This window comes from Gracilinanus agilis, chromosome 1 (assembly GCF_016433145.1).
Source record: "Gracilinanus agilis isolate LMUSP501 chromosome 1, AgileGrace, whole genome shotgun sequence".
NCBI classification, from domain to species: domain Eukaryota; kingdom Metazoa; phylum Chordata; class Mammalia; order Didelphimorphia; family Didelphidae; genus Gracilinanus; species Gracilinanus agilis.
This window is the reverse complement of record NC_058130.1, coordinates 505845010-505868882: the sequence shown is the minus strand read 5'-3', so window position 1 is coordinate 505868882 and position 23873 is coordinate 505845010. Positions and strand designations below refer to the sequence as shown.

Here is a 23873-nt window from a genome sequence, read left to right as displayed (position 1 = left end):
GGAAGTAATTTTATAACGTCACAAGTTAGGTGCCAGACTCACTTGTTTCTATCATCCCCAAACTACTTGGACTACATTTGGCAAAGATGAGTTTTGTTTCTCTCTCTTTGGATGAATCACTCCACAGAGTCTATTGAATTGGGAACTGTCTTCATACTGTTTAAGGAAGAACAGGAGGATTGCTTTGGCATCTATGCCAAAGCATGTGATTGACCTATAATGGAGCTCACCTTGTCATGCCTCACTTTAACACACCCTACTCAAGATAAAGAAGCAGCAATTTCTAAGGTGTAGTAACAACACAATTTTCTAAAAATCAGTGGAAAAAAATCAGTATAAAAATTCCTACAATACTAAAGTACTTTCACATTCTGAAGTTCACATTTTAGAAGATTGCGTTTGGTAAAATTCCTTAAATAGTACAATTCCATGTAGATACCGTGGAGAATCATTTCTCCAAGATTTGAATTAGCACAACCCATTTAATCATGTCTCTTATGGTAAAGCTTACTGGATACCCTGAGAGATACTAAGGAGATAATCTTCAGACTTCATTATAAAATCTCTCCACTCTTGGCAAAGGTCCATGATGGAACACATCTCCCCACCATACTCCAGAGGCAGAATGTCTGGGAAATACTTGGATAAGCTTTGCTTATAATCACATCCATGCATATGAATCTGAAAGAAACAGTAGTTTTAGAAAGTGTTGTTCTTCCCCTTTTTCAGCATAAAAGAAATACAAGAAAACCTATTTCCAACTGAAAGTCTACAATGTACAACAGGGATGCTCTAACAACTTGAAAGACTTGAGATGGAGATTTGATATTATATTATATTAAAGAAAACATCTTTTCTAGTTGTTTTTTTCTTTAAGCCCTTACCTTCCATCTTAGGCTCAACACTGTATTGGTTCCAAGGCAGCAAGGCAGTAAGAGCTAGGCAATAGGGGTTAAGTGACTTGCCCAGGGTCACACAGCTGGGAAGTGTCTGAGGCCAAATTCAAACCCAGGACTTCCCATCTCTGGGTCTGGCTCTCAATCCACTGAGCTACCTAGCTGCCTCTTTTCCCCTCCAGCATTTAATAACAATACCAGTACTAAAGGTTATACCATCCTCAATTTTGAACCTAGTTTGATTTTGACATCAATTCCTAATTTTTAAATACAGGAACATTCAATATTTACATTGATTCTTTGGAATCTCTACAACCATTTTCATGGTTATAGTTATGTGGGAAATGCATGGGGATAGGTTGAAATGGAATCTTTTTTCTTTTTGAAAGAAAAATAAGATAATATAAAATTCACATTTTCTTAATTCCACACTTTCAGATATATAACTGATTCTCAGCAAAGTACTCTATTGAATGACGCTCAATAAATTCTTGGAATCATACAAGATCATGATAAATATTATTAAAACACATCTTAGGTATATTGTGCTAAAAATAATGTCTTGTATTCCTTAGGGTCAATTAGAAATGAAGGGAAAATTATCATTAGTTAAAAGTCTGGAAACCCTCAGTTTTATAAATCTTTGAAATTTATCACTGTGAGTATTAAAAAATACTATCATGAGAGAAAGAACTGAAAAACCACTCTGCTGTAAGAATAGCTTTCTCAATGGGGAGAATATTGTGCTCGATAACAGCAATACTGAATGATGATTATCTGAGAAAACCTGGCTACTCTCAGCAGTACACTGATCTGGGGAATGCTGTCCACCTCCAGAGAAAGAACTGTTGCAGTTGTCTTTCACATCAGTGTATTTTCGGTTTTATTTTGAGGTTTTGGTTATGAATGACTTTTCTCTTACAACAATGACCAACATGGAAGTGTGCTTTGCATGACAATAGACATATTTTTTCCAAAATCAAATTAAAATTTAAAAAAAGAATAATTTTCTCTTCAAATATCAAACGTATTGCCCAATGCTCTATGTTCTTGATTGTCCTCAAAAATTAAAAATAAGATTGACTGGTTGAAGTTGGCTCAGGAAAACCTAAATAAGAAAATGAAACGGGGTACTTTGAATAGCTCAGATGGAGAAAACTGGTTTGATTTTTCTTTCCTTCCTATTTTGAGTCTTTCATAGCAGTTTTTATTTGCTGGGGTATTTTCCTTGATTAATTAACTTTCTTCCTGGTCTTTGGGCTTTCATTCAGCTCGCTTCTCAGAATGATCGAAGTCTATAAGGATCTTTAGATATAGAAAAAATTACAAATGTGATGGCAAATTGTTACTTCCTGGTTCCATAAAACATGAAAAAAATTATTTCAACCTCCAGAAAGAATGATTTAGGCAAAGCTACATGAAATATTTTTAAAATATTTTATTTATTTATATATAAATACATATATTTATATAAAAATACTTAAATATATTGAGCACCTTATAATTATCTTGACATGTTAGGATTGCTTGATTCCAACTTAATATCAGAACCCCACACGTGATATTAGCAAGCTGTATTATTTTATATCGCTCTGGTGCAAAGGAAAAAGTAAATCCAGAGCCAGAGGATCTGGGTTGAATCCAGCTTTGATACCACTCAGCCACTGACTAGTAAGTCACTTAAACATTCTGTGCCTCATTTTTTCTCCTCAGTAAAAGGAGGGGATGATACTAGGATGATCTCTAGCTTTAAGTTCTAAATCAATGATCCTATGATTGCAAAAAAATGCAATCTTTTTTTTTTTTTTTTTGGTAGGATCTCCATCTTTAGAAGTGTTTAAAGGGCAGAGATATTGTAAACATTTGGATTTGGGGGGGTGTCAAACTTCTGCCTAATTGTGCACAGATCCAGGTTTTTGTAACACTGGCCATATATCTTGTTTGGCCATTTTCCCCATCTTCTACACTTGAACTCTACCTCTGAGACGATTCTCATATGGGGAACTGTTAGCTTATCTTCCCCAGAACCAGACCTCTGTATCACTTCCCAGCCATTTCTATACCAGACCACTAATTTTTATTTAAAAAAAAAGAAAAAAAAGTTGATGACAAAAATTTTTCTCAATTTATTTTGTCTTCTTATTCTGTTTCAATTGTTCTGTTTGACAGAAGCCTTTTAATTTTGCCTAATCAATCTATTTGATTCCATTTTGTCACTTCTGACTTCTATCTGTTGAACTGTTAACATTTTTCTACTTTTTTGGAACTGAGATAGATGTATTATTGCCTTCTAACTTTTTATGAAAAATCAACATGAGCTGACTTATTAATGTATTTTATTATTATTAATATATTTAATAATAAAATAATGGCTAGCATTCATGTAGAACTTTAATGTTTGAAAACTGCTTTCCATAAATTACCTTATTTAATTCTTACAACAAACCTATGAGGCAGGTTATCATTTTCATTTTACACATGAGGAAACTGAATCTAAGAGAGGCTAAATGACTTGAATACCACTAGCCTAAGGCAGGATTCACACTCAGAAGACTCAGGTCTTCTTGACTTCAGTTCCAACACTGCATACCATCTATTCATTTATTTGACTTACAGATAAAAGTAAACAAATAGGCAAGGAATTTATTATTATTTTTTTAACCCTCACCTTCCATCTTAGAATCAATACTGGGTATTGGTTCTAAGGCAGAAGAGTGGTAAAGGCTAGGCAGTGGGGGCCTAAGATCCGGAGATATGCTCTGTGAAACTGTAACTTGCATATTAGCAGAGAACAAGTGTTTTGAAAATATTTACTCACCCGCTGCTTAATTTTTTCAGTCAGAAAAGGTTTAATCAGAGAAAAGACAGTATGGAAGATTATAGGCTCATTTATCAAATGGATACCACGAACTTTTAAGGGAAAAGAGTCCTTTAAAAAAAATTTTAAATGTGTCAGCAAAAAAAAGCATAAAAAATAAATATTAACACAATTTTATTATAAACAACACACAAGTAAAATACTTCTTTTAGTATATCCATAATTCTCAAAGCCAAATCAGAATTATGATTTTAAAAAATATTCATTTATCTGACTTACAGATAAAAGTAAACAAAAAGGCAAGTAATTCATTAATTCATTCTTAAAACCTTTACCTTTCATCTTAGAATCAATACTGGGCAGAAGAGTGGTAAGGGCTAGACAATGGGGATTAAGTGACTTGCCCAGGGTCACACAGCTAGGAAGTGTCCAAGGCCAGATTTGAACCCAGGACCTCCTGTCTCTGGGCCTGACTCTCAATCCAATCCACTGAGCCACTCAGCTGCCCCCAGGCAAGGAATTTAGATTTGATGATTCAAACAAGGGGGAAAATATCATAAAATCCACATGGAAAATTAATAGAAGACCTGTTTTCCCTCTCAACTACATATTATAATTAGTTTGGCCAAAGTTTTTCATCATGCATCTTGGACACTGGTATAAGGAGTGAGGTGGCTCAATGGATGGAGCACTGGGCTGAGTCAGAAGACATGAGTTCGAATCTGACCTCAGATACTTACTAGCTATGTGACCCTAGGCAAATCACTTAACCTCTTAATCTACTGGAGAAGGAAAGGGCAAAGCATTCCATTGCCAAGAAAACACCAAATAGGGTCACAAAGAATAAACAACAATAACATAATCTATAAACACCCCAATTTCAAATCTGAATGTACATAATGCGTATCTCATGATATGTTTCTCTCAAATCAACTTCTGACCTACTAATTCAACAAACATCAAGTGCCTCCTATGTGAATAGCATGATCTAGGTCCAAAAAGGAAAGAAATGATCCTGCCCACAGCCAACACTACACAGTTTTTTTTTCCCCCCAAATGTCATGACATTTGAGCTATTATGTGTATCTTTGCATATGTGGGTTTCTTTTGTTTTACAAAAAGAGAGAAGTCTATTGCTTACTTGGGACTCATTTATATGTTACAAAATTTACAAAGTTTAATAAGGTGAGGGCAAAAACATTTTGATTGAAACCATAAAGATCCAGTAGGGCAAAAGCTCATACATAGTCTGGTGCTACATGTGTGCTTCAGTTAAAGTCAAGACAAGTGACTTGATTCATCACATTGCATCAGATAGAGCTTCCCTTTCACTTTGCTTCACTCATAATAAATGAAGTGATAGGTAGATAATAATTGGGATAGGAGTAATAATTTTAAATAATAATAAATTGTAATATTAACGAATTCATTTTTCTTGAACAAGGGCATTTTAATACTTGTCTTCTACTAAATTCAACTTAGTTAATCAAAAAGTCACCAAATTAAATATTGTTTGCAAATATGAAATCGAATACTTAAAATTATTGGATTAAACTTACTATTAGCACAGCAGCAATCTTCTTGGCAACGGATGGACTGATTTGAAAAGCATGAGAAAATTGCCATCCTTCCAGATCAAAGATAGCTTTGACTCCATTCCGTTGTGTGTCTACTTCCCTAACAATGAGCTCTGATGTGATAAGACTTACTCGAAAGACATCATAAGCTGTGAAAAGCTTTGGGTCCCATTGTGCTGAAAATAAAATACCACATTATAGAACTACGGAGATATTAAATCACGTGCCAAAAGAATTAAACAAGTTTTGCAAAGATATATCAAACCTTTTCAAGAGAAGACAGGCATAAAGGATAAATTTAAATCTGCCCAATGACTATAAGCCTAAAGTACAACATTTTATATTTGTGACATTGGACTCTTTTGTGTTCCCCACACAAAACATCCCATGTCCCAACTCCAGGCATTTGCCTCGGTTATTCCTCTTATCTGGAGTGTTCCCCACTCTCTTGGTTCTGTCTCCTGGCTTCCTTCAAGTCCTGACTAAAATTCCATCTTCTAAGATAAATATTTCCTGACCCTCCTTAATGCCTAGTGCTTTTCCCTCCAATGATCATTTCAATTTTATCCTGTATATACCTTATTTGTACATAACTATTTTTATGTTGTCTCCCCCATTAGGCTGTGAGTAACTGGGAAGGAAGGCTGTCTTTTGTCTCTCTTTAAATCCCTAACATTTAGCACAATGCCTGTGTGCCCTTATTGATTTCAATCCTGAGGACATTTCATTAATTTTAGCTCATGCCTATGGGTTTTTGCACTTAAAAGAAAGCTAGCCCATTCGTAACTGGAATTTCAATAATAAATGAAAAATCTAATTTTAAATGATATTCTTCAATCTACTAGTGACATACTTGCTGCAACAATATCCAAGTGTGAAAAGGACTAAGTTAGCAGAAGCTAGAATATTGTGTCTGGGTGATGTAAGGGATGGGATTCGTGACTTGAATCTCACTGCCTACCAGAATCCCTGGTGGCCAAGGAAAAGAACTCAGGGACTTTTCAATGTTACTAGAAAACACACACACACACACACACACACACACACACACACACACACACACACACACACATCCTTACTAGTAATAAAGAGAAATACAATATGAAGTAAAACCAAAAGATTCCATTCTGTGGGCTCTGGGTATAGGTTCAAAAAATGGTCTCTAGGAAATCATCTCCCATCTATTTTGTAAATATGTATCTCCTATTAGAATGAGGTTATTTCCCCCTTTCTATGTACGCCCAGCACTTAGCACAGTGTTTGGCTCACAGTAAACACTCAATAAGTGTGTTTTGATGGATGGTATTCTTCTGGTTATTCCTGTCATCAAAGATGCTTTTTTTGTGTGTATGTGGAAGATACTATCCCCTAACTGTTTTCTATGTCCCCTTTTTCATGTGTATGTGGAAGATATTGCCCCCTAACTGTTTTCTATGTTCCCAATGGCATAAGACAAAGAAATTTTCTCACTCAGTCTTTTGATAAACTTCCTTCAAGGATCAGTATTTTTGTGAGCAAATCCTATACAAGATAGCAGATGGTCTTTAAGGGTTGTAGTGGCCAAACATTTTATCACTTTGTGGCCAAACTAGAAATCAACAACTCAACATAGAAGGAGGATATTCTGTAACCACAGTCCATCATCAGGTCTGTGTCTGAGATGTTTTCAGCTGGGTAGGACCTAGCAAAATGTGTCTTCCATGAATATATCCTTTAAGAGCCTGGGTTCACTTCCATACTATGATGAAGCATACTTTTTCTAGGTATATATTCTATCCACAGAATTTCAGATTTCAAAGGGTCCTCAAAAATGAAATAGTTTCACTGCTCCATGAATAAAAGTAGTATAACCCAGATAATATATAAGTTACCCACCAGTTTTCCCCATAAGAATGGGAAGAGTATATACACATGGTGATGTAAATGGTTAGGGTGTACATGTAGATGAGAAATTCACCCCTCATAATCCATCTCATACTAAAAAAAAAATCTCCACTACAACACATCCACTTTTGCTTGAAGACTTCAATGAGAAGGATCTCATTCTTTCTTGAGACAGCATCTGCCACTTCTGGATAGCTCTAATTTTAGGAATTTTTCTTTTTATAATCAAACCTTAGCTTGTCTCTTTACAATTTTGACTCATTGGTTCTATTTCTGCCCTGTGGTGCCAAAGAGAACAAATAGAATCCTTCACATGATAGACTTTCAGATGTTCATAAACAGCTATCATTCTCATCCCACCCCAAAGTTTTTTTCTTCCTTAGGCTAACACCTCTAGCTCCTCTGACCAATCTTCATGACATGTACTTAAGAACTTTTGACATTCTGATTGGCCTCTGAAATTTTTCTACCTTATCAATTTCCTTTCTAAAATTTGATACCCAGAATTAGACACCAAACTCTAGATGTGCTTCAGACTAGGGCAGAGTACAGAGGGACTATCTGCTCCTTATTCCTGGAAGCTATAAAGATGGTGCAGTGGATAAAACACTGGGCTTGGAGTCAGGAAGACTTGTCTTTCTAAGTTCAATCTTGCCTAAGCTACTCAATAGCTGTGTGGCCCTGGGCAGGTCATTTAACTCTGTTTGCCTCGATTTCATCATCTTCAAAATGTGCTAAAAAAGGAAATGGAAAACTACTCCAGTATCTCTGCCAAGAAAACCCCAAATGAGATCACAGTCAGACATGATTGAAACAACTGAACATCAACAACAACAATATACCCTTCAGTGGATCCCAAGATCATGTTAGATACTTTATTTTGTTGGAATATCACACTGTTGATTCCTATAGTGAATGCAGTCTCCTAAGATCTCCAGGTGAATTGGTATCTAGCCTTATCTTCTCCATACTGAATATCTAAAACTAATTTCTATATGAAAGTACATATAAAGTATTATATATGCACATGTATATGTATGTATGTATATATATACATATATATGGTTTTACACTTATATTAATTAGTTTTCATTTTAGTCAGAGTAGAGTAGGATAGATTAAGATCAGGAAGGGTATTGAGAAGCCATATAATGGCATTTCCTTATTTTACAGGTGAGGAAATTGAGGTCCAGAATGGTGAAATAACTTGCTTATCTAGGGTTTTGTAATAGATAAAATTAAGCCTAGGACCTAATTCCAATTGGTACCTTTTCCACAGCTCCATTGTGTCTCAAGATACAACCCCAAATTCTAGCTTGTTAAAATCTTTTCAGACCTTAATTCTATCATCTATTGTTAGCTATTCCTCTCAGATTTCTGTCATCTTTACACTTGATAAACATAATATCTATGCGTTTATTTAGGTCATTGAAAAAAATGTTTAAAAGCATAGATCCCTCGGGCACCTCATTGGAGAACTCTTGACAATTCAACAAGAGCATTGACAACTATTCTTTGAGATCCAGGCAATCTGCTAACTGTACTATCATTTAGTCCACATCCCTAAATCTTTCCAAAAGCATAAAATGAGAAGGCTTAGATTTTGCTAAAATCTATGTATAGCATTCCCTTAATTTTTCAGTTTTTCTAAAAAAGGAAATATGGTGAGCTTGACATGATTCATTCTTAATGAGGCCATGCTAGCTCTTCATTGTTACTAATTAATTTCCAGACATTTATTAACTATCTCTAAAACACATTCTAGAATTTTGCCAAGAATCAAAAGTCAAACAATCTAGTTTATGGCTTGTAGTTTCTGCTTTTTGCCTTAAATAAAAGAAAAAAGAGAAAAAAGTCATCAGGACAATGTTTGTACTTTCCTAGTTCTTCAGTGCCTCTCTATTTTCCATTAAAGTCTCTATTTTCCTTAAAATATCACTGAGAACAGCTCAGTAATCATTCCACCATTTCTTTCAGTACCTGAAGATGTAGTTCATCTGGGCCAGGTGATCTGAACTCATCAAGGGTAGGTTGATATTCTCTTATGATCTCCTTATTCATCTTGGACATAAACTCCCTATCATTCCCCAAACTGCTTTTATTTTTCTGTCCTTGCTAGTCCAAAGGTCATTCTCCTTGGTAGAGAAAACAGAAGCAACATAAGAACAGGGCAGTTTTGCCTTTTCTATATTGTCAAAAATCATATCACATGTACCTCAAGTAGTAGTCCAATACTTTCTGTGAACTTTTCTCCACTATATTGCTTTGAAACCCATGCTTTCTATCTTAGAATTGATACTAGGTATTGGCTCCATAAGAGAAGAGAAGTAAGGGCTAGGCAATTGGGGTTAAGTCATTTGCCCAGGAAGTCACACAGCTAGGAAGTATCTGAGGTCACATTTGAATCCAGGACCTCCCATCTCCAGACCTAGCTCTCTATCCACTGAATCCCCTAGCTGTCCCTCTCTAATATATTCTTAAATCCTGTGAGGAATGCCTCTCCTCCAAATTCATGAGGGGTCTGTCCCCTGGGCAATGACTATCTCACTTTCAAGGTACTCTGAGCATTCGCATACCTTAAAAAAATTGCTTGGGAGACTATATCAATATGTTTGCTGATAATAGACAGATGACATACTTAGTTCCTAAGAAAGATATTTAATAAAATGGCCTGGTAAGAAAAGTAGCAACAAATCATTCCTCTTATAAACCTGAGGCTCATTCTTTCACAAACAAAAACAGTTTCTGTGGGAAGAGTGTACTTTCAATAATATGTATCATCAGGGTGTATATATGGAGAAATAATTCCTTAAATGCTAGGCTTCTGATGTTTTCTAGTGATTTCATCATGCTTTTCAATGCTGCTCAGTTGGATGCTGCTGTGCTGGAAATTAGCCCAATATTCCCATTACTTCCCAACCCTACCCCCACTTTTCCATTTTTCTCAGTTTCTGGCTCCACTGAAATTTTTGGCTATCTCTGCCTTGGGGAAGAACATGTCCTGATGTGATGTCTTAACTTAAAATTGCTATTTTTTTCCCTTTTCTTTCAGAAAGGGCTGAAATACATCCCTGGGAACCAACAAAAATCTTCTTTAAACTTGTTCCCTCAGAGCTTTGGTCACTAAAGTTTCTCAATCTTCCCAGTAAAAAAATTGTCAGCCCCAAGCTCCAAATTCTTTGGAACCAAGAGCAGAGTTCTCCAGGGTAGCTAATATTAGTATTTTCTTTGGACTCCATTTGTTGGTAAGGGGTTTGAGTCTCTCACAGACATTATCCTGGTTATGGGGAGCACTCTATAAATCTTTCAATTTTTAATTTCTTAAAGCTAAACTATAAACAAGATAATGGTTATTTCCCTCAATAACCACCATGCAGTTCTGAAATTAGGGGCTCCCTAGTTTTTAAATTCCAAGTCTCTTTTTTCTTTCAATGTAGCTGAGTAGGCAGAAAAAAAGACCAGATACAAACTAACCCTAAGGGGCAAAGTCTGTCTCTTCTACCTAGCTATATTCCTGGTCTTTTAATAGGCAGTTGCAGCCAAATGGAATCTGGAGTATGCACTTATAGCTTAAAATTAAAAAAATATATATTTTTGTTGTCCTTAGTTTTACCTTCTATGCCTTGGTTCATTCTAAATTTTAGCTCTCCTGACATTATTTTTACAGTGTTATGTCTCACTTTTGCATTCATCTTATCCTTGCCCTTATCTTTTAAATATATCTTTTGAAAATCTAAATGGATTAATAAAATTGCTATGCATACAAACCAGGCTCTTCAGGTAGCAGCAGTGATACTCTGTCTTTGAAATTCCATTCCTAAGATTTTTCCTAACTGCTTGCCCTCCAGAATTTTTGTCCATTCCACCCTTCCTTTGAATCCTCTGAAACCTGCTCTCCCAAAATCTCAAGTGCATGTCAGAATCCAGGCAGCTTTCCTCTTCTCTCTAACAAATTCTCAAAGATAGCAGTCAGTTTCCTTCTCACCTCTGTCATCTGTCCCTTATCACTTTCACTCTAGCAAACTATTCGACCTTCTGGAGAGGGAGACTTAAATCCAGAAGTTAGTTCCTATATCTAGTAAAAGGGCAGCTGGGGGTGCAGAGGACTTGGAACTAGGAAAATTTGAGGTCAAATGTGGTCTCAGACACTTATTAACTGCGTGACCCTGGCCAACTCATTTAACCCAGATTTACCTCAATTCCTCATCTGTAAAATGGGGGCACACTGGAGAAGAAGATGGCAAACCACTCTAGTATCTTTGCCAAGAAAACTCCATATGTAGAAACATAGAATACAAACAAATTACTTATCATTTGTTTATGTACATATTTGATTTGTGGTTTTGGTTTTAAAAGATTGCTCTATTGCAAAAATGAACACTATGGAAATAGGTATAAGTGATAACATTTGTATAACCCAGTGGAAGTGCTTATTGGATCTGGGAGGGGGGAGGGCAGGAGGGAAAAAGAGAAAATGAAATATGGAAACATGGAAAAATATTTTTAAAATTAAAAAGAAAAAGAAAACTTCATAGAGAAAAGTCCATAAGGTCATGTAGCCAGCCAAGACTGAACAAAAACATGCTGTCAAAGATGAAATGACTTAAGGTAAGTCAAGAAGCTATTAGCTATCCTGCTTTTGGTAGAGAAAAAGAGAATTTCAACAGATATCTTGGGCAGATTAAATTCCCCATCACTATTGTGTCATAACTCAATAAAAAGTTTAGTTGTGGTCAATCTATAGTATACTCTTAAAAAAAAAAAAAACCCTTACCCTCAGTCTTAGAAACAATACTGTGTATTGGTTCCAAGGCAGAAGAGAGGTAAAGGCTAAGCAATGGGGGTCACAAAGCTAGGGAATGTCTGAGGCCAAGTTTGAACCCAGGACTTCCCATCTCTAGGTGTGGCTCTCAATCCACTGAGTCACCAAATTGCCCTTATGGCATACTCTTAAGACAAAATTAAAATACTTCCATTGACCATCATCCAAATTTGCTCTTCACCATCCTTATGCCATCTTATTCCTGAATTTCATTATATGAGTATATCTTATTAATAAAAATGCGATCCTGCCCCTCCTTTTTTAAAAGAAAAAATCTAATACTTTTAATTTTAAATAAGACATCTGTCTATCCAGAGCCAGATTGTAGTCATGGGTCTCATCCCACCAAGTCTCATTGATATTTATAAAGTGAAATATAATTACGTCCAGGTCACTTTGCTACCTATTCTTTGTTCATTTCTGTATAAACGTTTGAGGTCATAAACTTTACTACTCAGTATTTCTTGGACTTTTTCCCCCTCCTGTGAATTTCTAGGAGTATCAGTATCTTTTCTTCATTCCTTGTAGCTACTCTTCATGGTATTTAGTTTGTAGAGATATAGAAATACAGAGGCAGTTTAGTCTCTCACCTCATCCTTTGCAGCTTAAAGTCCCTTTGATTAGATTTGCAAAATAACAGATAAATACATTCTTACCAGTCTTTGTCAGGCAAACTCTATCCCTAATTTTATTCCAATGTTAAGCCCTGGTCCTGAAATCCAAATCCATTCTCAGATACCATCTTCTTACCCAGCTGTTCTCTTCCAAAATTTGCTTTCCCTTTATAGATCCTTTGTCTTTAACAGGTAATAACGAGGATATCACCTTTCAGTTTCTTGCCCAAGAATTCATTGTCTTTAGGAATTCATTCTGGGTTCCTTCTGACAGGTTCAGTCACACCTATATGAATCTCCAAAAGTGGTTAAGTAATAGTCTGTTTTTACAAATCCTATGACGTCCTCTGTCACATCTTGGATACCCTCTCCAGGAAGGCAACAGGGTTTTAACAACTGTCAAATGGGAATAATAATAGCAGCTACCTCTCAGGTTTGTTATAAGGATGAAATGAGATATTATATGTAAAAAAAAAATTGCAAGGTGCTTGGAAAAATTTGTAAAAATAGAAAAAATATTTATAAAAAACACTATAAAGGCACAATGCCTAGCACTATATACATGCTAAATAATAATAATAATTATTATTTTTACTATTATTATTTTGACTTGTTGATTTCTTGGTATATGTAAACAATGTTCACCAGCCATAATTAATCTTCTCTTCTTCCTCCAACCTTTATTGGATAATCTTTCACCTGATAATATCTGTGAATTTACCTTATCAGCTCCCTCCTCTTCCAAAAGAGATTCAAATTGTGTTTTGTTTTGTTTTTTCACTTTGTCTTCCTCTTCCATCCTGTAGTAGGTTGGAATTCTTCTCTTCTCTCCATACCTTTCCTTATTTCTTCTCCTAACAAAGCCCCTATAGGGTGTTTTTTTGTTTTGTTTTTAAGAAACTTCACTGTCACTGGTTACTTAGAATGTGTAAAAGCATTCCTTTATCCAAGAAAGTTCTTTAAATCTCTTCTTAGAATAAAGTGAATGGAGTGAAAAAATTACAGTATGGATCTGAAATGGGGGCTATATATTTGGATGGCACTCCATGTGGAGATGTTAGGTAATTATCAGCTCGTGTGAGTTAACTGTATGATGTGACTGCTAAAAAAGCTAATGGAAGCTTAGGCTGCATTCACAAGTCACTGTACCCAATGAGGATGAGGCCCCTGGAATATCATGTTCAGTTCTGAATGTCAACAAGAAAAGAATCAATAAGCTGCAAAATTTCAGAAGAAGGTGGCTAGGATGATGAAGCAACTTGAAGCTTTGTCATATGTGAATGGAATAAACAAATTAAGAGCACTTACGGGACAGCGGGGTGGCTCAGCGGATTGAGAGCCAGACCTAGAGACAGAAGGTCCTGGGGTTCAAATCTGGCCTGAGACACCTTCTAGTTGTGTGACCCTGGGCAAGTCACTTAACCCCCAATGCCTAGCCCTTACTGCTCTTCTGCCTTAATACACAGTATTGATGCTAAGACAGAAGGCAAGGATAAAAAAAAAAATTAAGGGCATTTAACCCAGAGAAGAAAACACTGGGGAATATGATAGCTTCTTTTAAATATTTAAAGGGCTTTTGCCAGGGAAAAAAAAAGGGAAATGAGTTGCTTCTGAGTGATTCAATGTAGCAAAACTAAGACCAATGAGCAATTAGTATTTTAGTTCAATATAAGAAAAATTTTCTTAATAATTAGCTTAGAAAACAGGAGATAGGATTTGTAAAGTTCCCTGACATTGGTGGTGGTGAAATAGGAGCTGGATGATTATTTTTCTGAGCTGTTGTTTTCTATGCACTAGAATAAAATGTGGACCATAAAAATGACTGGTAAACTCTCTTTTAAGTAGAGGATTCTATGTATTAGATCATCACAGGGAGCCTCAAGCAAAGTGAAAGTAAGTTCTATGTCTTCTCAATTTAGTTTTAACTAGGCACAACTATTAGGAAAGGGAAAGGCATGGTAGGGTAGTAACCTACACCAGGAAGAATCATAGGAGGGAGGAAATATTTTTCCCATAAACTTCTTTTGATCTTTGTACTGTCAATAGGGCAGGGCAAGGGAGGAGAAAGGAGAAAGGGGAGAAAAGAGAGAGGAGAAAAGGGAGAAACGCAATGAGGAGGATAGGTAGAAAAAGGAGGAAAGAGAAGGCAGGACAAATAGGAAGAGGAAAACTGAAATAGAGAAGAGGAAAATGGTTGAGGAAGTAAATATAAAAAGAGTATAGCATCATAGATTTAGAGGTGGAAAGAATCTGAGAGGTCATCTCTTCCAATCTTCATTCATCATTTTACAATTGGGGAAACCAAAGGCCATAAACTGTAAGGTTAGTAATCGCCACTGCAAGGATTCAAAACTAGATCCTCTGACTACAAATGCAACACTTTTCTCTCTACAGATGAGAAAACTGAAGTCCAGAAAAATTTAAGGGATTCAGCAAAATGTATATTGTGAGAATTAGAAGAATGCCACCTTTAAATGCTATGGTTTAACTCATGTGGATTACGTCCTTTTGTTCTATGCCAATGAATTATATATCCTTCTTAGAGCTGTCCTCTGTGTTATGCTTTGCCTCTAGAAATCATGTTCTAAGTATTCCACATTGTTGTTTGACTATTTGTATTGTATTTGTATCGAGTCATTATTCACTATTTGCAAACTTCCATGTGTCTATTCCTTCCTCTTTTCTTTTTAGACTTTTTAAATCCCTTCCTTCTTCTCCTTTCACTTTTTCATCCTTTTCTCTTAACTATCTACATTTCTTAAGGTTGACACTACAGATAGTAGGAAATAATGAAAGTCGAAATCACAAGTCTTTGACTTACTGGAATAATAACAAAAGGAGTCTTCACATAACTGGATGTTTTATTCTCAATTTCCAGAATTGCTCTGAATTTCTGGATGCCTGATTATATCTTTATTCTAAGAGCTAGCTCTTTTATGGTCTCAGCAAAGTTAACATAGATGAATAATAGGGTAAAAGATGTGTTATCTTAATACTTACCAATTCTATAAATAAGAACCCTGCTTCCAGTTGGGTCTCTGGATTTCAGAACCGCATGGTAACCAGAATTCAAAAGGCCAAGGATAGTTCCAGGGCGGAGATCTGCAGTTATTTCTGGACATTCCTCTCTCCATTTATGATAGTTTTTCATTAACTGAAAAGAAAGTGAGTCTTCAGATGACTTTTAGTAAATTGGAAGTACTTAGGAAATTTTGGGGAAGGTAAAGAATTACACAGTGATAAGGCATCTGTTTATATTGTGCAATAGTTAGCACTATGGACTTTGAATCCAGCATCTATCTTGGTGTCCTTATTTTTAAAATATTATGCCAGCAGAGGGCAAGCTTCAGCAGATTTTGCCAAGTTGGAAGTGTTAAGTACAAGTCCAGAACCAGACCTTTTGCCTATAGTCTGAAGAGAAACACAACATGAATGTGAAAAGAATCAAACTGCTAAGGCATGAAAGGATTGGGAAATGCAGTGGAGGATGTCATATACACACACCTATGAAATTACAGATCTTTTGAAATAATTATAAGGTATTATTCCAAGACCATTTCCCCTGTGGCAGGTTTGTAAGAAACAAAAACAAAATAAACAAAATTTAAACTTCATAGAGTTCATGATGATTATCAAAAGGATGCTATGACAAACTTATGTATTAAAATTTTATCTTCAATAATAACATACTTTGTCAAATAAATCTAAATGAGTACAAAGAAAGATTTTATGGCTATGAATAGAGGTCTCATCCCTTAAATTGCTATGGATTTCTTTAATCTCCTAATAATGATCTCAAACTTGTCTCCAAGCCAAATAAGAGCTTTAGACTGTATTTTCATTCTTACAGAAAAAAGAAAAAATAAGTCTCTATATAATACCAAGAACACTAAAGAACGTTGCATTCCCTATTTTTGCTTCCCTCCCCCCCCCCCCAGGTATTTCTCCCTTGTTTCTGGTCTCAGAAATATGAAATCAAACCAAAAACAAAAATAAAAACCACTAAAACCTGATATGTTTTTCCCTTTCCCAACCCAGTCAAATGTTCCATTATCATGTATTTAAGTCCCATGAAAAAACCTCAAACATAGTCTCCTTGCAGGGCGACTTGCAAATTAAGAGTTCAGAAAAAAGATTTCCGGAGCAGGTATCTAATTTTCTTTCTTGGTTACCTACCCTAAACTCCCACACCCAATTCAACAAGATGACAAATAAGTTCTAGTTAATCCAAATGGGTAACTATCAATAGAATTTGCTGAGTCAAGTGTTAAATCACTTACCTGAACTAGCAAATAACTAGTCCTGATAAACCTTGAGGGATTCAAAACTGCTGCTGATAAGGAAAGCCTCCAAAAGTGTAATTATGTATAGAAAAAAAATCTTTGGTTTCTTCCTCAAAATGTGATAAGAAATAATAAATGAGTAAACATGGTACTATGCATTTGAGGCAGCAAGGAAAAAAAATTCAGATGCAGCTGGACAAGAGACCTAGTCAAGCAAAAAAAAGTCATCCTGAGAGTATGATACTGTAAGAAAGTACAATGAAGAAAGATGGGGAAAATCCATGATATAAGAATTTTTACCTTTAATTCTTTTCACTGTCAAGGACAGGGGAGATGTATTATTTGGATCTTAACACATTTCTGATCATGGTATTAAAGAAAACAAATAGGAGAAAAGTAGCTGGACTAAGTAAGTAAGTAAGGTCCTTTTATTTCCCCCAAAAGGCAACCAAGAAAACAAGAATGACTGCTGGTCATGTCTGCTTTCCCTTTTGTGATAAGAGAATATCTGACTTAATTTTTTTTACTTACATTTACTTAAGCCAGCACCCCATGTAACATACAAAATTTGCAAAATCAAGTCTGCAAAATCAAGCTTGATACATTAATTACAACTCCAGTCTTGGCCATCTTTTTTTCTCTTTTACCTGATATCAATCTTCCTCTTCTGCTAACTGTGCTCTGATGTGAAAATTATTATTTTCCTCTGTTGCTCTATGAAATTCCATTGTATCCATCCTACTTATGTAGCCCAAACCGCTAAAACATAGCTTAAAACTGATGCTTGGAGTTCACTGATTAATGGGTAGTGTTCAGTAAGCTCAGCAGTTTTCTCCTATTTCTCATTAGATTGTGAGTTCCTTGAGAGTAGGAATTGTCTCTTGGCTCATTTTGTATTCCTAGAACTTAACACAGTGACCGACAGTCATAACAAATGAAACAAACATAACAAACATAATAAATGTTTGCTGATTGATTGGCTTCGAATTATCTTTGGCAGCAGAACCTAGTCAACAGACTCCTGAACAATTCTGTCACATCATCTATATGATTTTTTAATGAGAATTATCTACATGAACATAAAGGGGCTTATTAATGAGGGGAATCAGCAAATAAATCATATTCAATCTAAAGCTACCCCTTTAGCATTACAAAATTGACTGAAAGATTTAGAAAATATAAGATCCCAATTGTGTTTATTGTTTGTTTACTATGAAAAAAATTTTTGATTCAGTACAGCAAAATACTACATTAAAGACTAAGATAGTTCACTTCCAACAAGTGTCTCCCCTGTGGAAGTATATTAAAAACCTTTTTTAGTTCAACTGAAAATATTAAGATGTAATATTTTCTCCAATCTAAAGCCTCTTCCAGACTTTTTCCTTTAAGAAATCAGATAGAACAAAAGCTAAGACTTTAAGAGCTTAAAAATGTAACTATCATTTTAAACAGGGCTACAAATGACATTATTACACCTATTAATCCAAGTCACTTCCTCTAAATGCAGGCTTTGGAAGAAGCAGTAGAAAGCGTAAAAACAAGAACAGGAAATAATCGATGACTCAAAGTTAACCCACAATTTGAAAGCTCCTTATACAAAGAGACAAATTTATGGCATAACTTTAAATTTGATTTTAATAGATTAAGGGTAATAATCAAACTTGAGACTGGTCTGGTTAAGATCATACCTACTGAAGTGATTCCCCTTTTTCCATATTGATACTGACCAATATCAGTTGCTAGGAGGAGACTCTTGAAATCCTAGAGAGGAGTAGTCTGGGAAGGAAATGAGGAGTGCCTATGGTTCTGAAATGTTAACTTCAAGCCATACTTTGACACATTATATAAGCTTTTCCTAGTTCAAGATTCTTAGGGACATTTCTTCCATTTTTTGTTGGGGTTAAGAGAGATATATCCAAGGGCAGGGAGATAGAGGGAATAAGAAGGGAGAGGTAACTACACAATTGGTCATGCCTCTCTGAGAAAGAAAATTCTTAGATAAAGAAAAATGTTGTTAAATAGGAGGATGATTTCTGGTAGATTTGTGCCTAAAAGACAAAGCATATTATTATTATTTTTTTCATTCTTCCTCCTGTCTTAGAATCAATACTGTATATTGGTTCCAAAGCAGAAGAGTGGTAAGGGCTAGGAAATGGGGGTTAAGTGACTTGCTTAAGGTCACCCAGCTAGGAAGTGTCTGAGGCCAAATTTGAACCCAGGCCCTCCTATCTCTGGGCCTGCTTCTCAATCCACTGAGCCACCTGGTTGTCCCCAAGTACATCATTAATAGCTTTCTTTTACATGAACCTATGTTAAAATTAGCTTGAAACCCATGGTTTATCACCCCTAGCAATGGATTTATATTTTCTTTGCCCAGGCTGTTACCCATACATGGAATATACATACTCTTTACCTCTGATTCCTGGGAATCCTAATTTTCTTGAAAGCTCAGCAGCTCAGTTAAAATACCACCTCCAATGTGAGGTTTTTCTTAATCCTTCTAGCTGCTAGTGCCTTCCAAACAACTCTGTATTAATTTTGTATATGCTTAATATATTCTTACATGTGCACATTTTCCCCCCTTCATTGAAAGTAGCTCCTTATAGGCAAAAAAGATATCAAATTTGTCTTCATATCCCACAGAACAAAGATTTTTTTTGAAAGAAAAAATAAAAATTGGTGGCAAAGTGAAGGGATGTCCCTCCATTGGGGAACAGCTGAACAAGTTGTAGTATATGATTGTCATGGAATACTCTTGTACTGTAAGAAAAGATGAGCAGGATGATTTTAAAAAGACCTGGAAAGAATTATGTGAACTGACACAAAGTGAAGTGACTAGACCCAGGAGAACATTGTACACAGTAATAGCAATATTGTAACGTGATCAACTGTGAATGACTTGTCTATTATCAGCAATACAATGATCTAAGACAACACCAAAGAACTCATGATGAAAAATGTTTTCCATTGCCAGAGAAAGAACTGGTGGAGTCTGAATGCAGATCAAAGTATACCATTTTCTCAGTTTATTTTCTTCATATGTTTTTTTAATATGTCTTCTTCCACAATATAAGTAGGCAAATATATTTTGCATGATAGCACATGTAAAATTGCTTACTGTCTTAGGGAGGTGGGTGGGGAGGGAAAGAAGGAGGGAGAAAATTTGGAATTCAAAATGTTAGAAAAGAAATGCTAAAAATTGTTTCTACATGTAACTGGAAAAATATTACTGGACTGGAAAAAAAACTTGTAGATTAAAAAAATAAAAAAAGAGAAAAACATTCAGGAAAACATATTAAAAAATCTGATGATATATAAAAACCTGTGGATTCCCTACTTCTACAAATGGGTGGGGAGAAATATCTTCTTATATTTTTTCTTTGGGGCCTGGCTTATTCTTTGTAAATTTGTAGCATTTAATATCGATTGTTTTGTAGTAATTGTTCATTCCATTTACATTGTTGTAAATGCTATGTATTTATCTGATTTCTAACGTTTATACTAACCTAATAAGCATTGCTATTTACCTGAGTCCTTAACAAGCTAACCTAACAACAGAGACAATACAAAAAAAAAAAATCAAGAATAAACAAAGAGATAAAAACATTAAGATAGTAAATAAAGATTGATTAGGGGTAGGGGCAGAGGATACACAAGAAATGGCAATTAAATTATGAGGACAATAATTATATTTCCCTCAAAGCCTGCTACCTCCTTCTTATTTTCCCATTTCTATCAGTGGCACCTTTCATTTTGCTTCCCAGGTTCATAACTTTGGGATTATCTTTGATTCTTCCCTCTGCTCTTCCTCTCCTATCAATTACCAGGTAATGCTGGTCTAATTGCCATTCCACTTATATGACATCTCTCAAAATCCACCCCTGCCTTTCTATTCCCATTATCTCTACTCTAGTACCCCTTTGCTGTTGCAATAGCTGATTTTCCTCCTTTGTATTATTTCATGGTTGCCAGATAAATATTCCTCACAGGCAGATTTTATCCCATTACTTGGAATATTTGCTTCTTCTTCTTCTTTTTTTTTAATCCTTACGTTCTGTCTTGGAACCAATACATAGTATTGGTTCCAAGGCAGAAGAGAGGCAAGGGTTAAACAATGTGGGTTAAGTGGCTTGCCCAGGGTCACACAGCTAGGAAGTGTCTGAGGACAGATTTGAACCTAGGACTTTCCGTCTCTAGGACTGTTTAATCCACTGAGCCACCCAGCTGCCCCCTGGAATTTTGCTTCTTGAATAAAAGTCAAACTCCTTAATTTAGCATTTAAGGTATTCCACAAACCTGACACTATGCTCCCTTTACAGCTTTATCTCACCACTATTCCCTTGAACAAACTCTACACTAAAGCTAAAATGAACCATGTAAAAATGACCCTACACACAGTCTATGGACTTCCTTTATTCAAAATGTTCCATGAAACTGGACTGCTTTCCATCACAAATCTTTGCCTAGAAAAATTTATTCTGTTGTTATGATTTTCTTTAATAAGATAGTTACATAGATATATATCTTTATCTCTTCATTAAATGATGCCTTTTCTAGTGTGAGTAGGGGAAGGAATTGGGAAATACTTAGGAATTTTAATGTAATAAACAAATCAATTAGCTAATTTGAAAGAAGAAAGGCAGAAAGGAAGGGAAGAAGGAAGGAAGGAAGGAAGGAAGGAAGGAAGGAAGGAAGGAAGGAAGGAAGAAGAAAACTTGTTTCCCACCAGATTAATTATAATTAGACTTCTGGATTTCTCTTTGTTTCTAGCAGTTTTGTTGTGTGCCTAAAGGACAAAGCACATTATTAAAAGTTGTTTTTTTCACATGAACTAGAGTTAAAATTAATTGTAACCCATGGTTCATCATACTCTCATTCTGAAACATCACAGCAGTCCTGGAACTCAGACTTCATTAGTACCCTCTACCCTTGCTGTCCCTTCCTCTGTAAAGTGGAAGATTTCTCCAAGAAGGGTGCCCACACCAGTCATCTTCATTTCCCACTAGACTGCAATCTTCTGGACTTCTGCATCATGTCCTTGTGTCATCTGACATAGAGCAAATATTTAAATTCTTATTGACTGACTGATAGATATCTCACCCCTTCATTAAGAATCAGCTCAAATTTCATCTTTTTTATTGAAAACATCTTGATTCTGAGCCTAATGATTCTTTCTCTCTCTTTTCTTTGCATAGCATTTATGTCTTTAACAAGTACCATTAGAATTATAGTTATTTGTGTAGAACATCTCCCCATAGCCTCACTCACCACACCCCATTATTGTTCTAGGAGGATAGGGACTATGTTCTATTTAACTGGAATATCATTCAGAGCTCTCAAGCACCATGAATAAAAGTACCTGAAATAAAATTAGCAAATTCTTAAGATAAAAATAAAAATGAATAAACATTTTGAAGAAGTAAAATTGGCAAAAAATTATGAGAGGGGTTGAGGAAAGAGCTTATAAAAAGGGCAAGAACAGGGCCACTAAGTAGTTTAGTGGATAGAGAGCCAGGCTTATACATAGTCTGGAGCACCTGCATTCAAATCTGGCCTCAGACACTTTCTAGCTAGGTAACCCTGAGCAAGTCACTTAACCCCAACTGCCTACCCTTTACTGCTTTTTTGCCTTTAAACCAATACTTAGTATCAATTCTAAGACAAAAGGTAAGATTGGTTGTTTCTGTTTTTCAGTAAATAAACAAAATAAAATAAAACGAGCGGGAATTTACAAGGGAAAATCTTATTTTGAATCTGATTCTTGTCAATAAGGATAAACTAGTAGAAATAATGGAAATCTTGTAGAGACTTTTTCTTTTAAAATTTGTAGCAGAGTAGCAAAGAAAAGCTCAGAAAAGTCTAACATGTAATCCAGAATTTTGAAGAGCAGAATTTAGAGTGCTCAGAACAAATATAGGCAGGATCCCTTTTACAAAAATTCTAAATGGAAAGTCAGTTAAAAGGCAGTTAGGTGACTCAATGGATAGAGTGGGGCCTAAATAAGAGAGGTTCTGGGTTCAAATCTGGCCTCACACACTTCCTAACTGTGTGACCCTGGGCCAGCCACTTAACCCCAGCTACTGAAGTCTTACCACGCTTCTGCCTTGGAATCAATACTTAGCATCAACTCTAAGGCAGAAAGTGAAAGTTAAAAAAAAAAAAAAAAGAAAGTCAATTAAGATACTGATTAGAATAGACAAAAGGCATGGAACAAAGAACACATTTTCAGGGACGTCCAAATATTCTGTTTTATTTTGCTTGATTATATTAATTTGTTAATGGGCAAGGGAGGGGGTAGTAATAGTGACCTTTTAAAAAGAAATAAAGATTAATAAAGCTTTTTAAAAAGTTCAACAGTCAGTAAATATTTTTTACGTGCTTATAATGCTGAGCTCTAGAGAGAAAAGAAAAAGGCAGGCCCTGCTTTTGAGGAGGAGAGATAAGAAACAAACAAATATACATAACGTAAGATTAAAATTAGGTTTAACTCAATATGAAAATTATAAAAGTGAGATTGTGGTTGCCATTTATAAAATATTAGCTCTTAAGTCAAAAATGACTGTTAGCAGCTTTTATTTACAACAAGGTAGAGCTATTGAAAGTGGGAAAAGTAGGAGGGAGACAGAACCTTGTCTAGCCTACCAGCCTAAACACTAATCCAGTGAAGTCCAGCTCAGCCCCTAGCAGGGGCTCCATCAAATCCTGATCTCCATGGTGAAGTCCTGGTGGCATCTTCAGCCAGAAATCCACCAATGCAAGCCTCTTCTTTCAGCCCGAGTCATTCACCCAGCAAGCTTCTCCAGAGCAGAAAGCTCCAGTCAAGGATGATTCTAGGACAAGGTGACTGCTTCCAAGAGTTTGTCTCTCTCCAGCCTAGCTCACCAATGCAGAGTGCCTGAATGAATGCTCAGGCTGGTTTTTAAAACAGTTTTCTGGAGGTCACTTTCTGTTGCTCCCCCACTTCATGGGGGTTTTTGGA

General features: G+C 35.7%; 1 protein-coding gene across 1 annotated transcript in view; it reads right to left on the bottom strand.

Moving 5' to 3' along the window:
- Positions 1 to 507: 507 nt before the first annotated feature.
- Positions 508 to 23873, bottom strand: part of TTPA (alpha tocopherol transfer protein) — a 37926-nt gene continuing 14560 nt past the window's right edge. Inside the window, exons 2-5 of the mRNA XM_044657991.1 lie at positions 15612 to 15765; positions 5274 to 5467; positions 3715 to 3825; positions 508 to 681 (exon numbers count right to left, since the gene is read on the bottom strand). Of these exons, the coding sequence (XP_044513926.1) occupies positions 508 to 681; positions 3715 to 3825; positions 5274 to 5467; positions 15612 to 15765 (633 nt within the window). The remainder of the gene's footprint in view (positions 682 to 3714; positions 3826 to 5273; positions 5468 to 15611; positions 15766 to 23873) is intronic.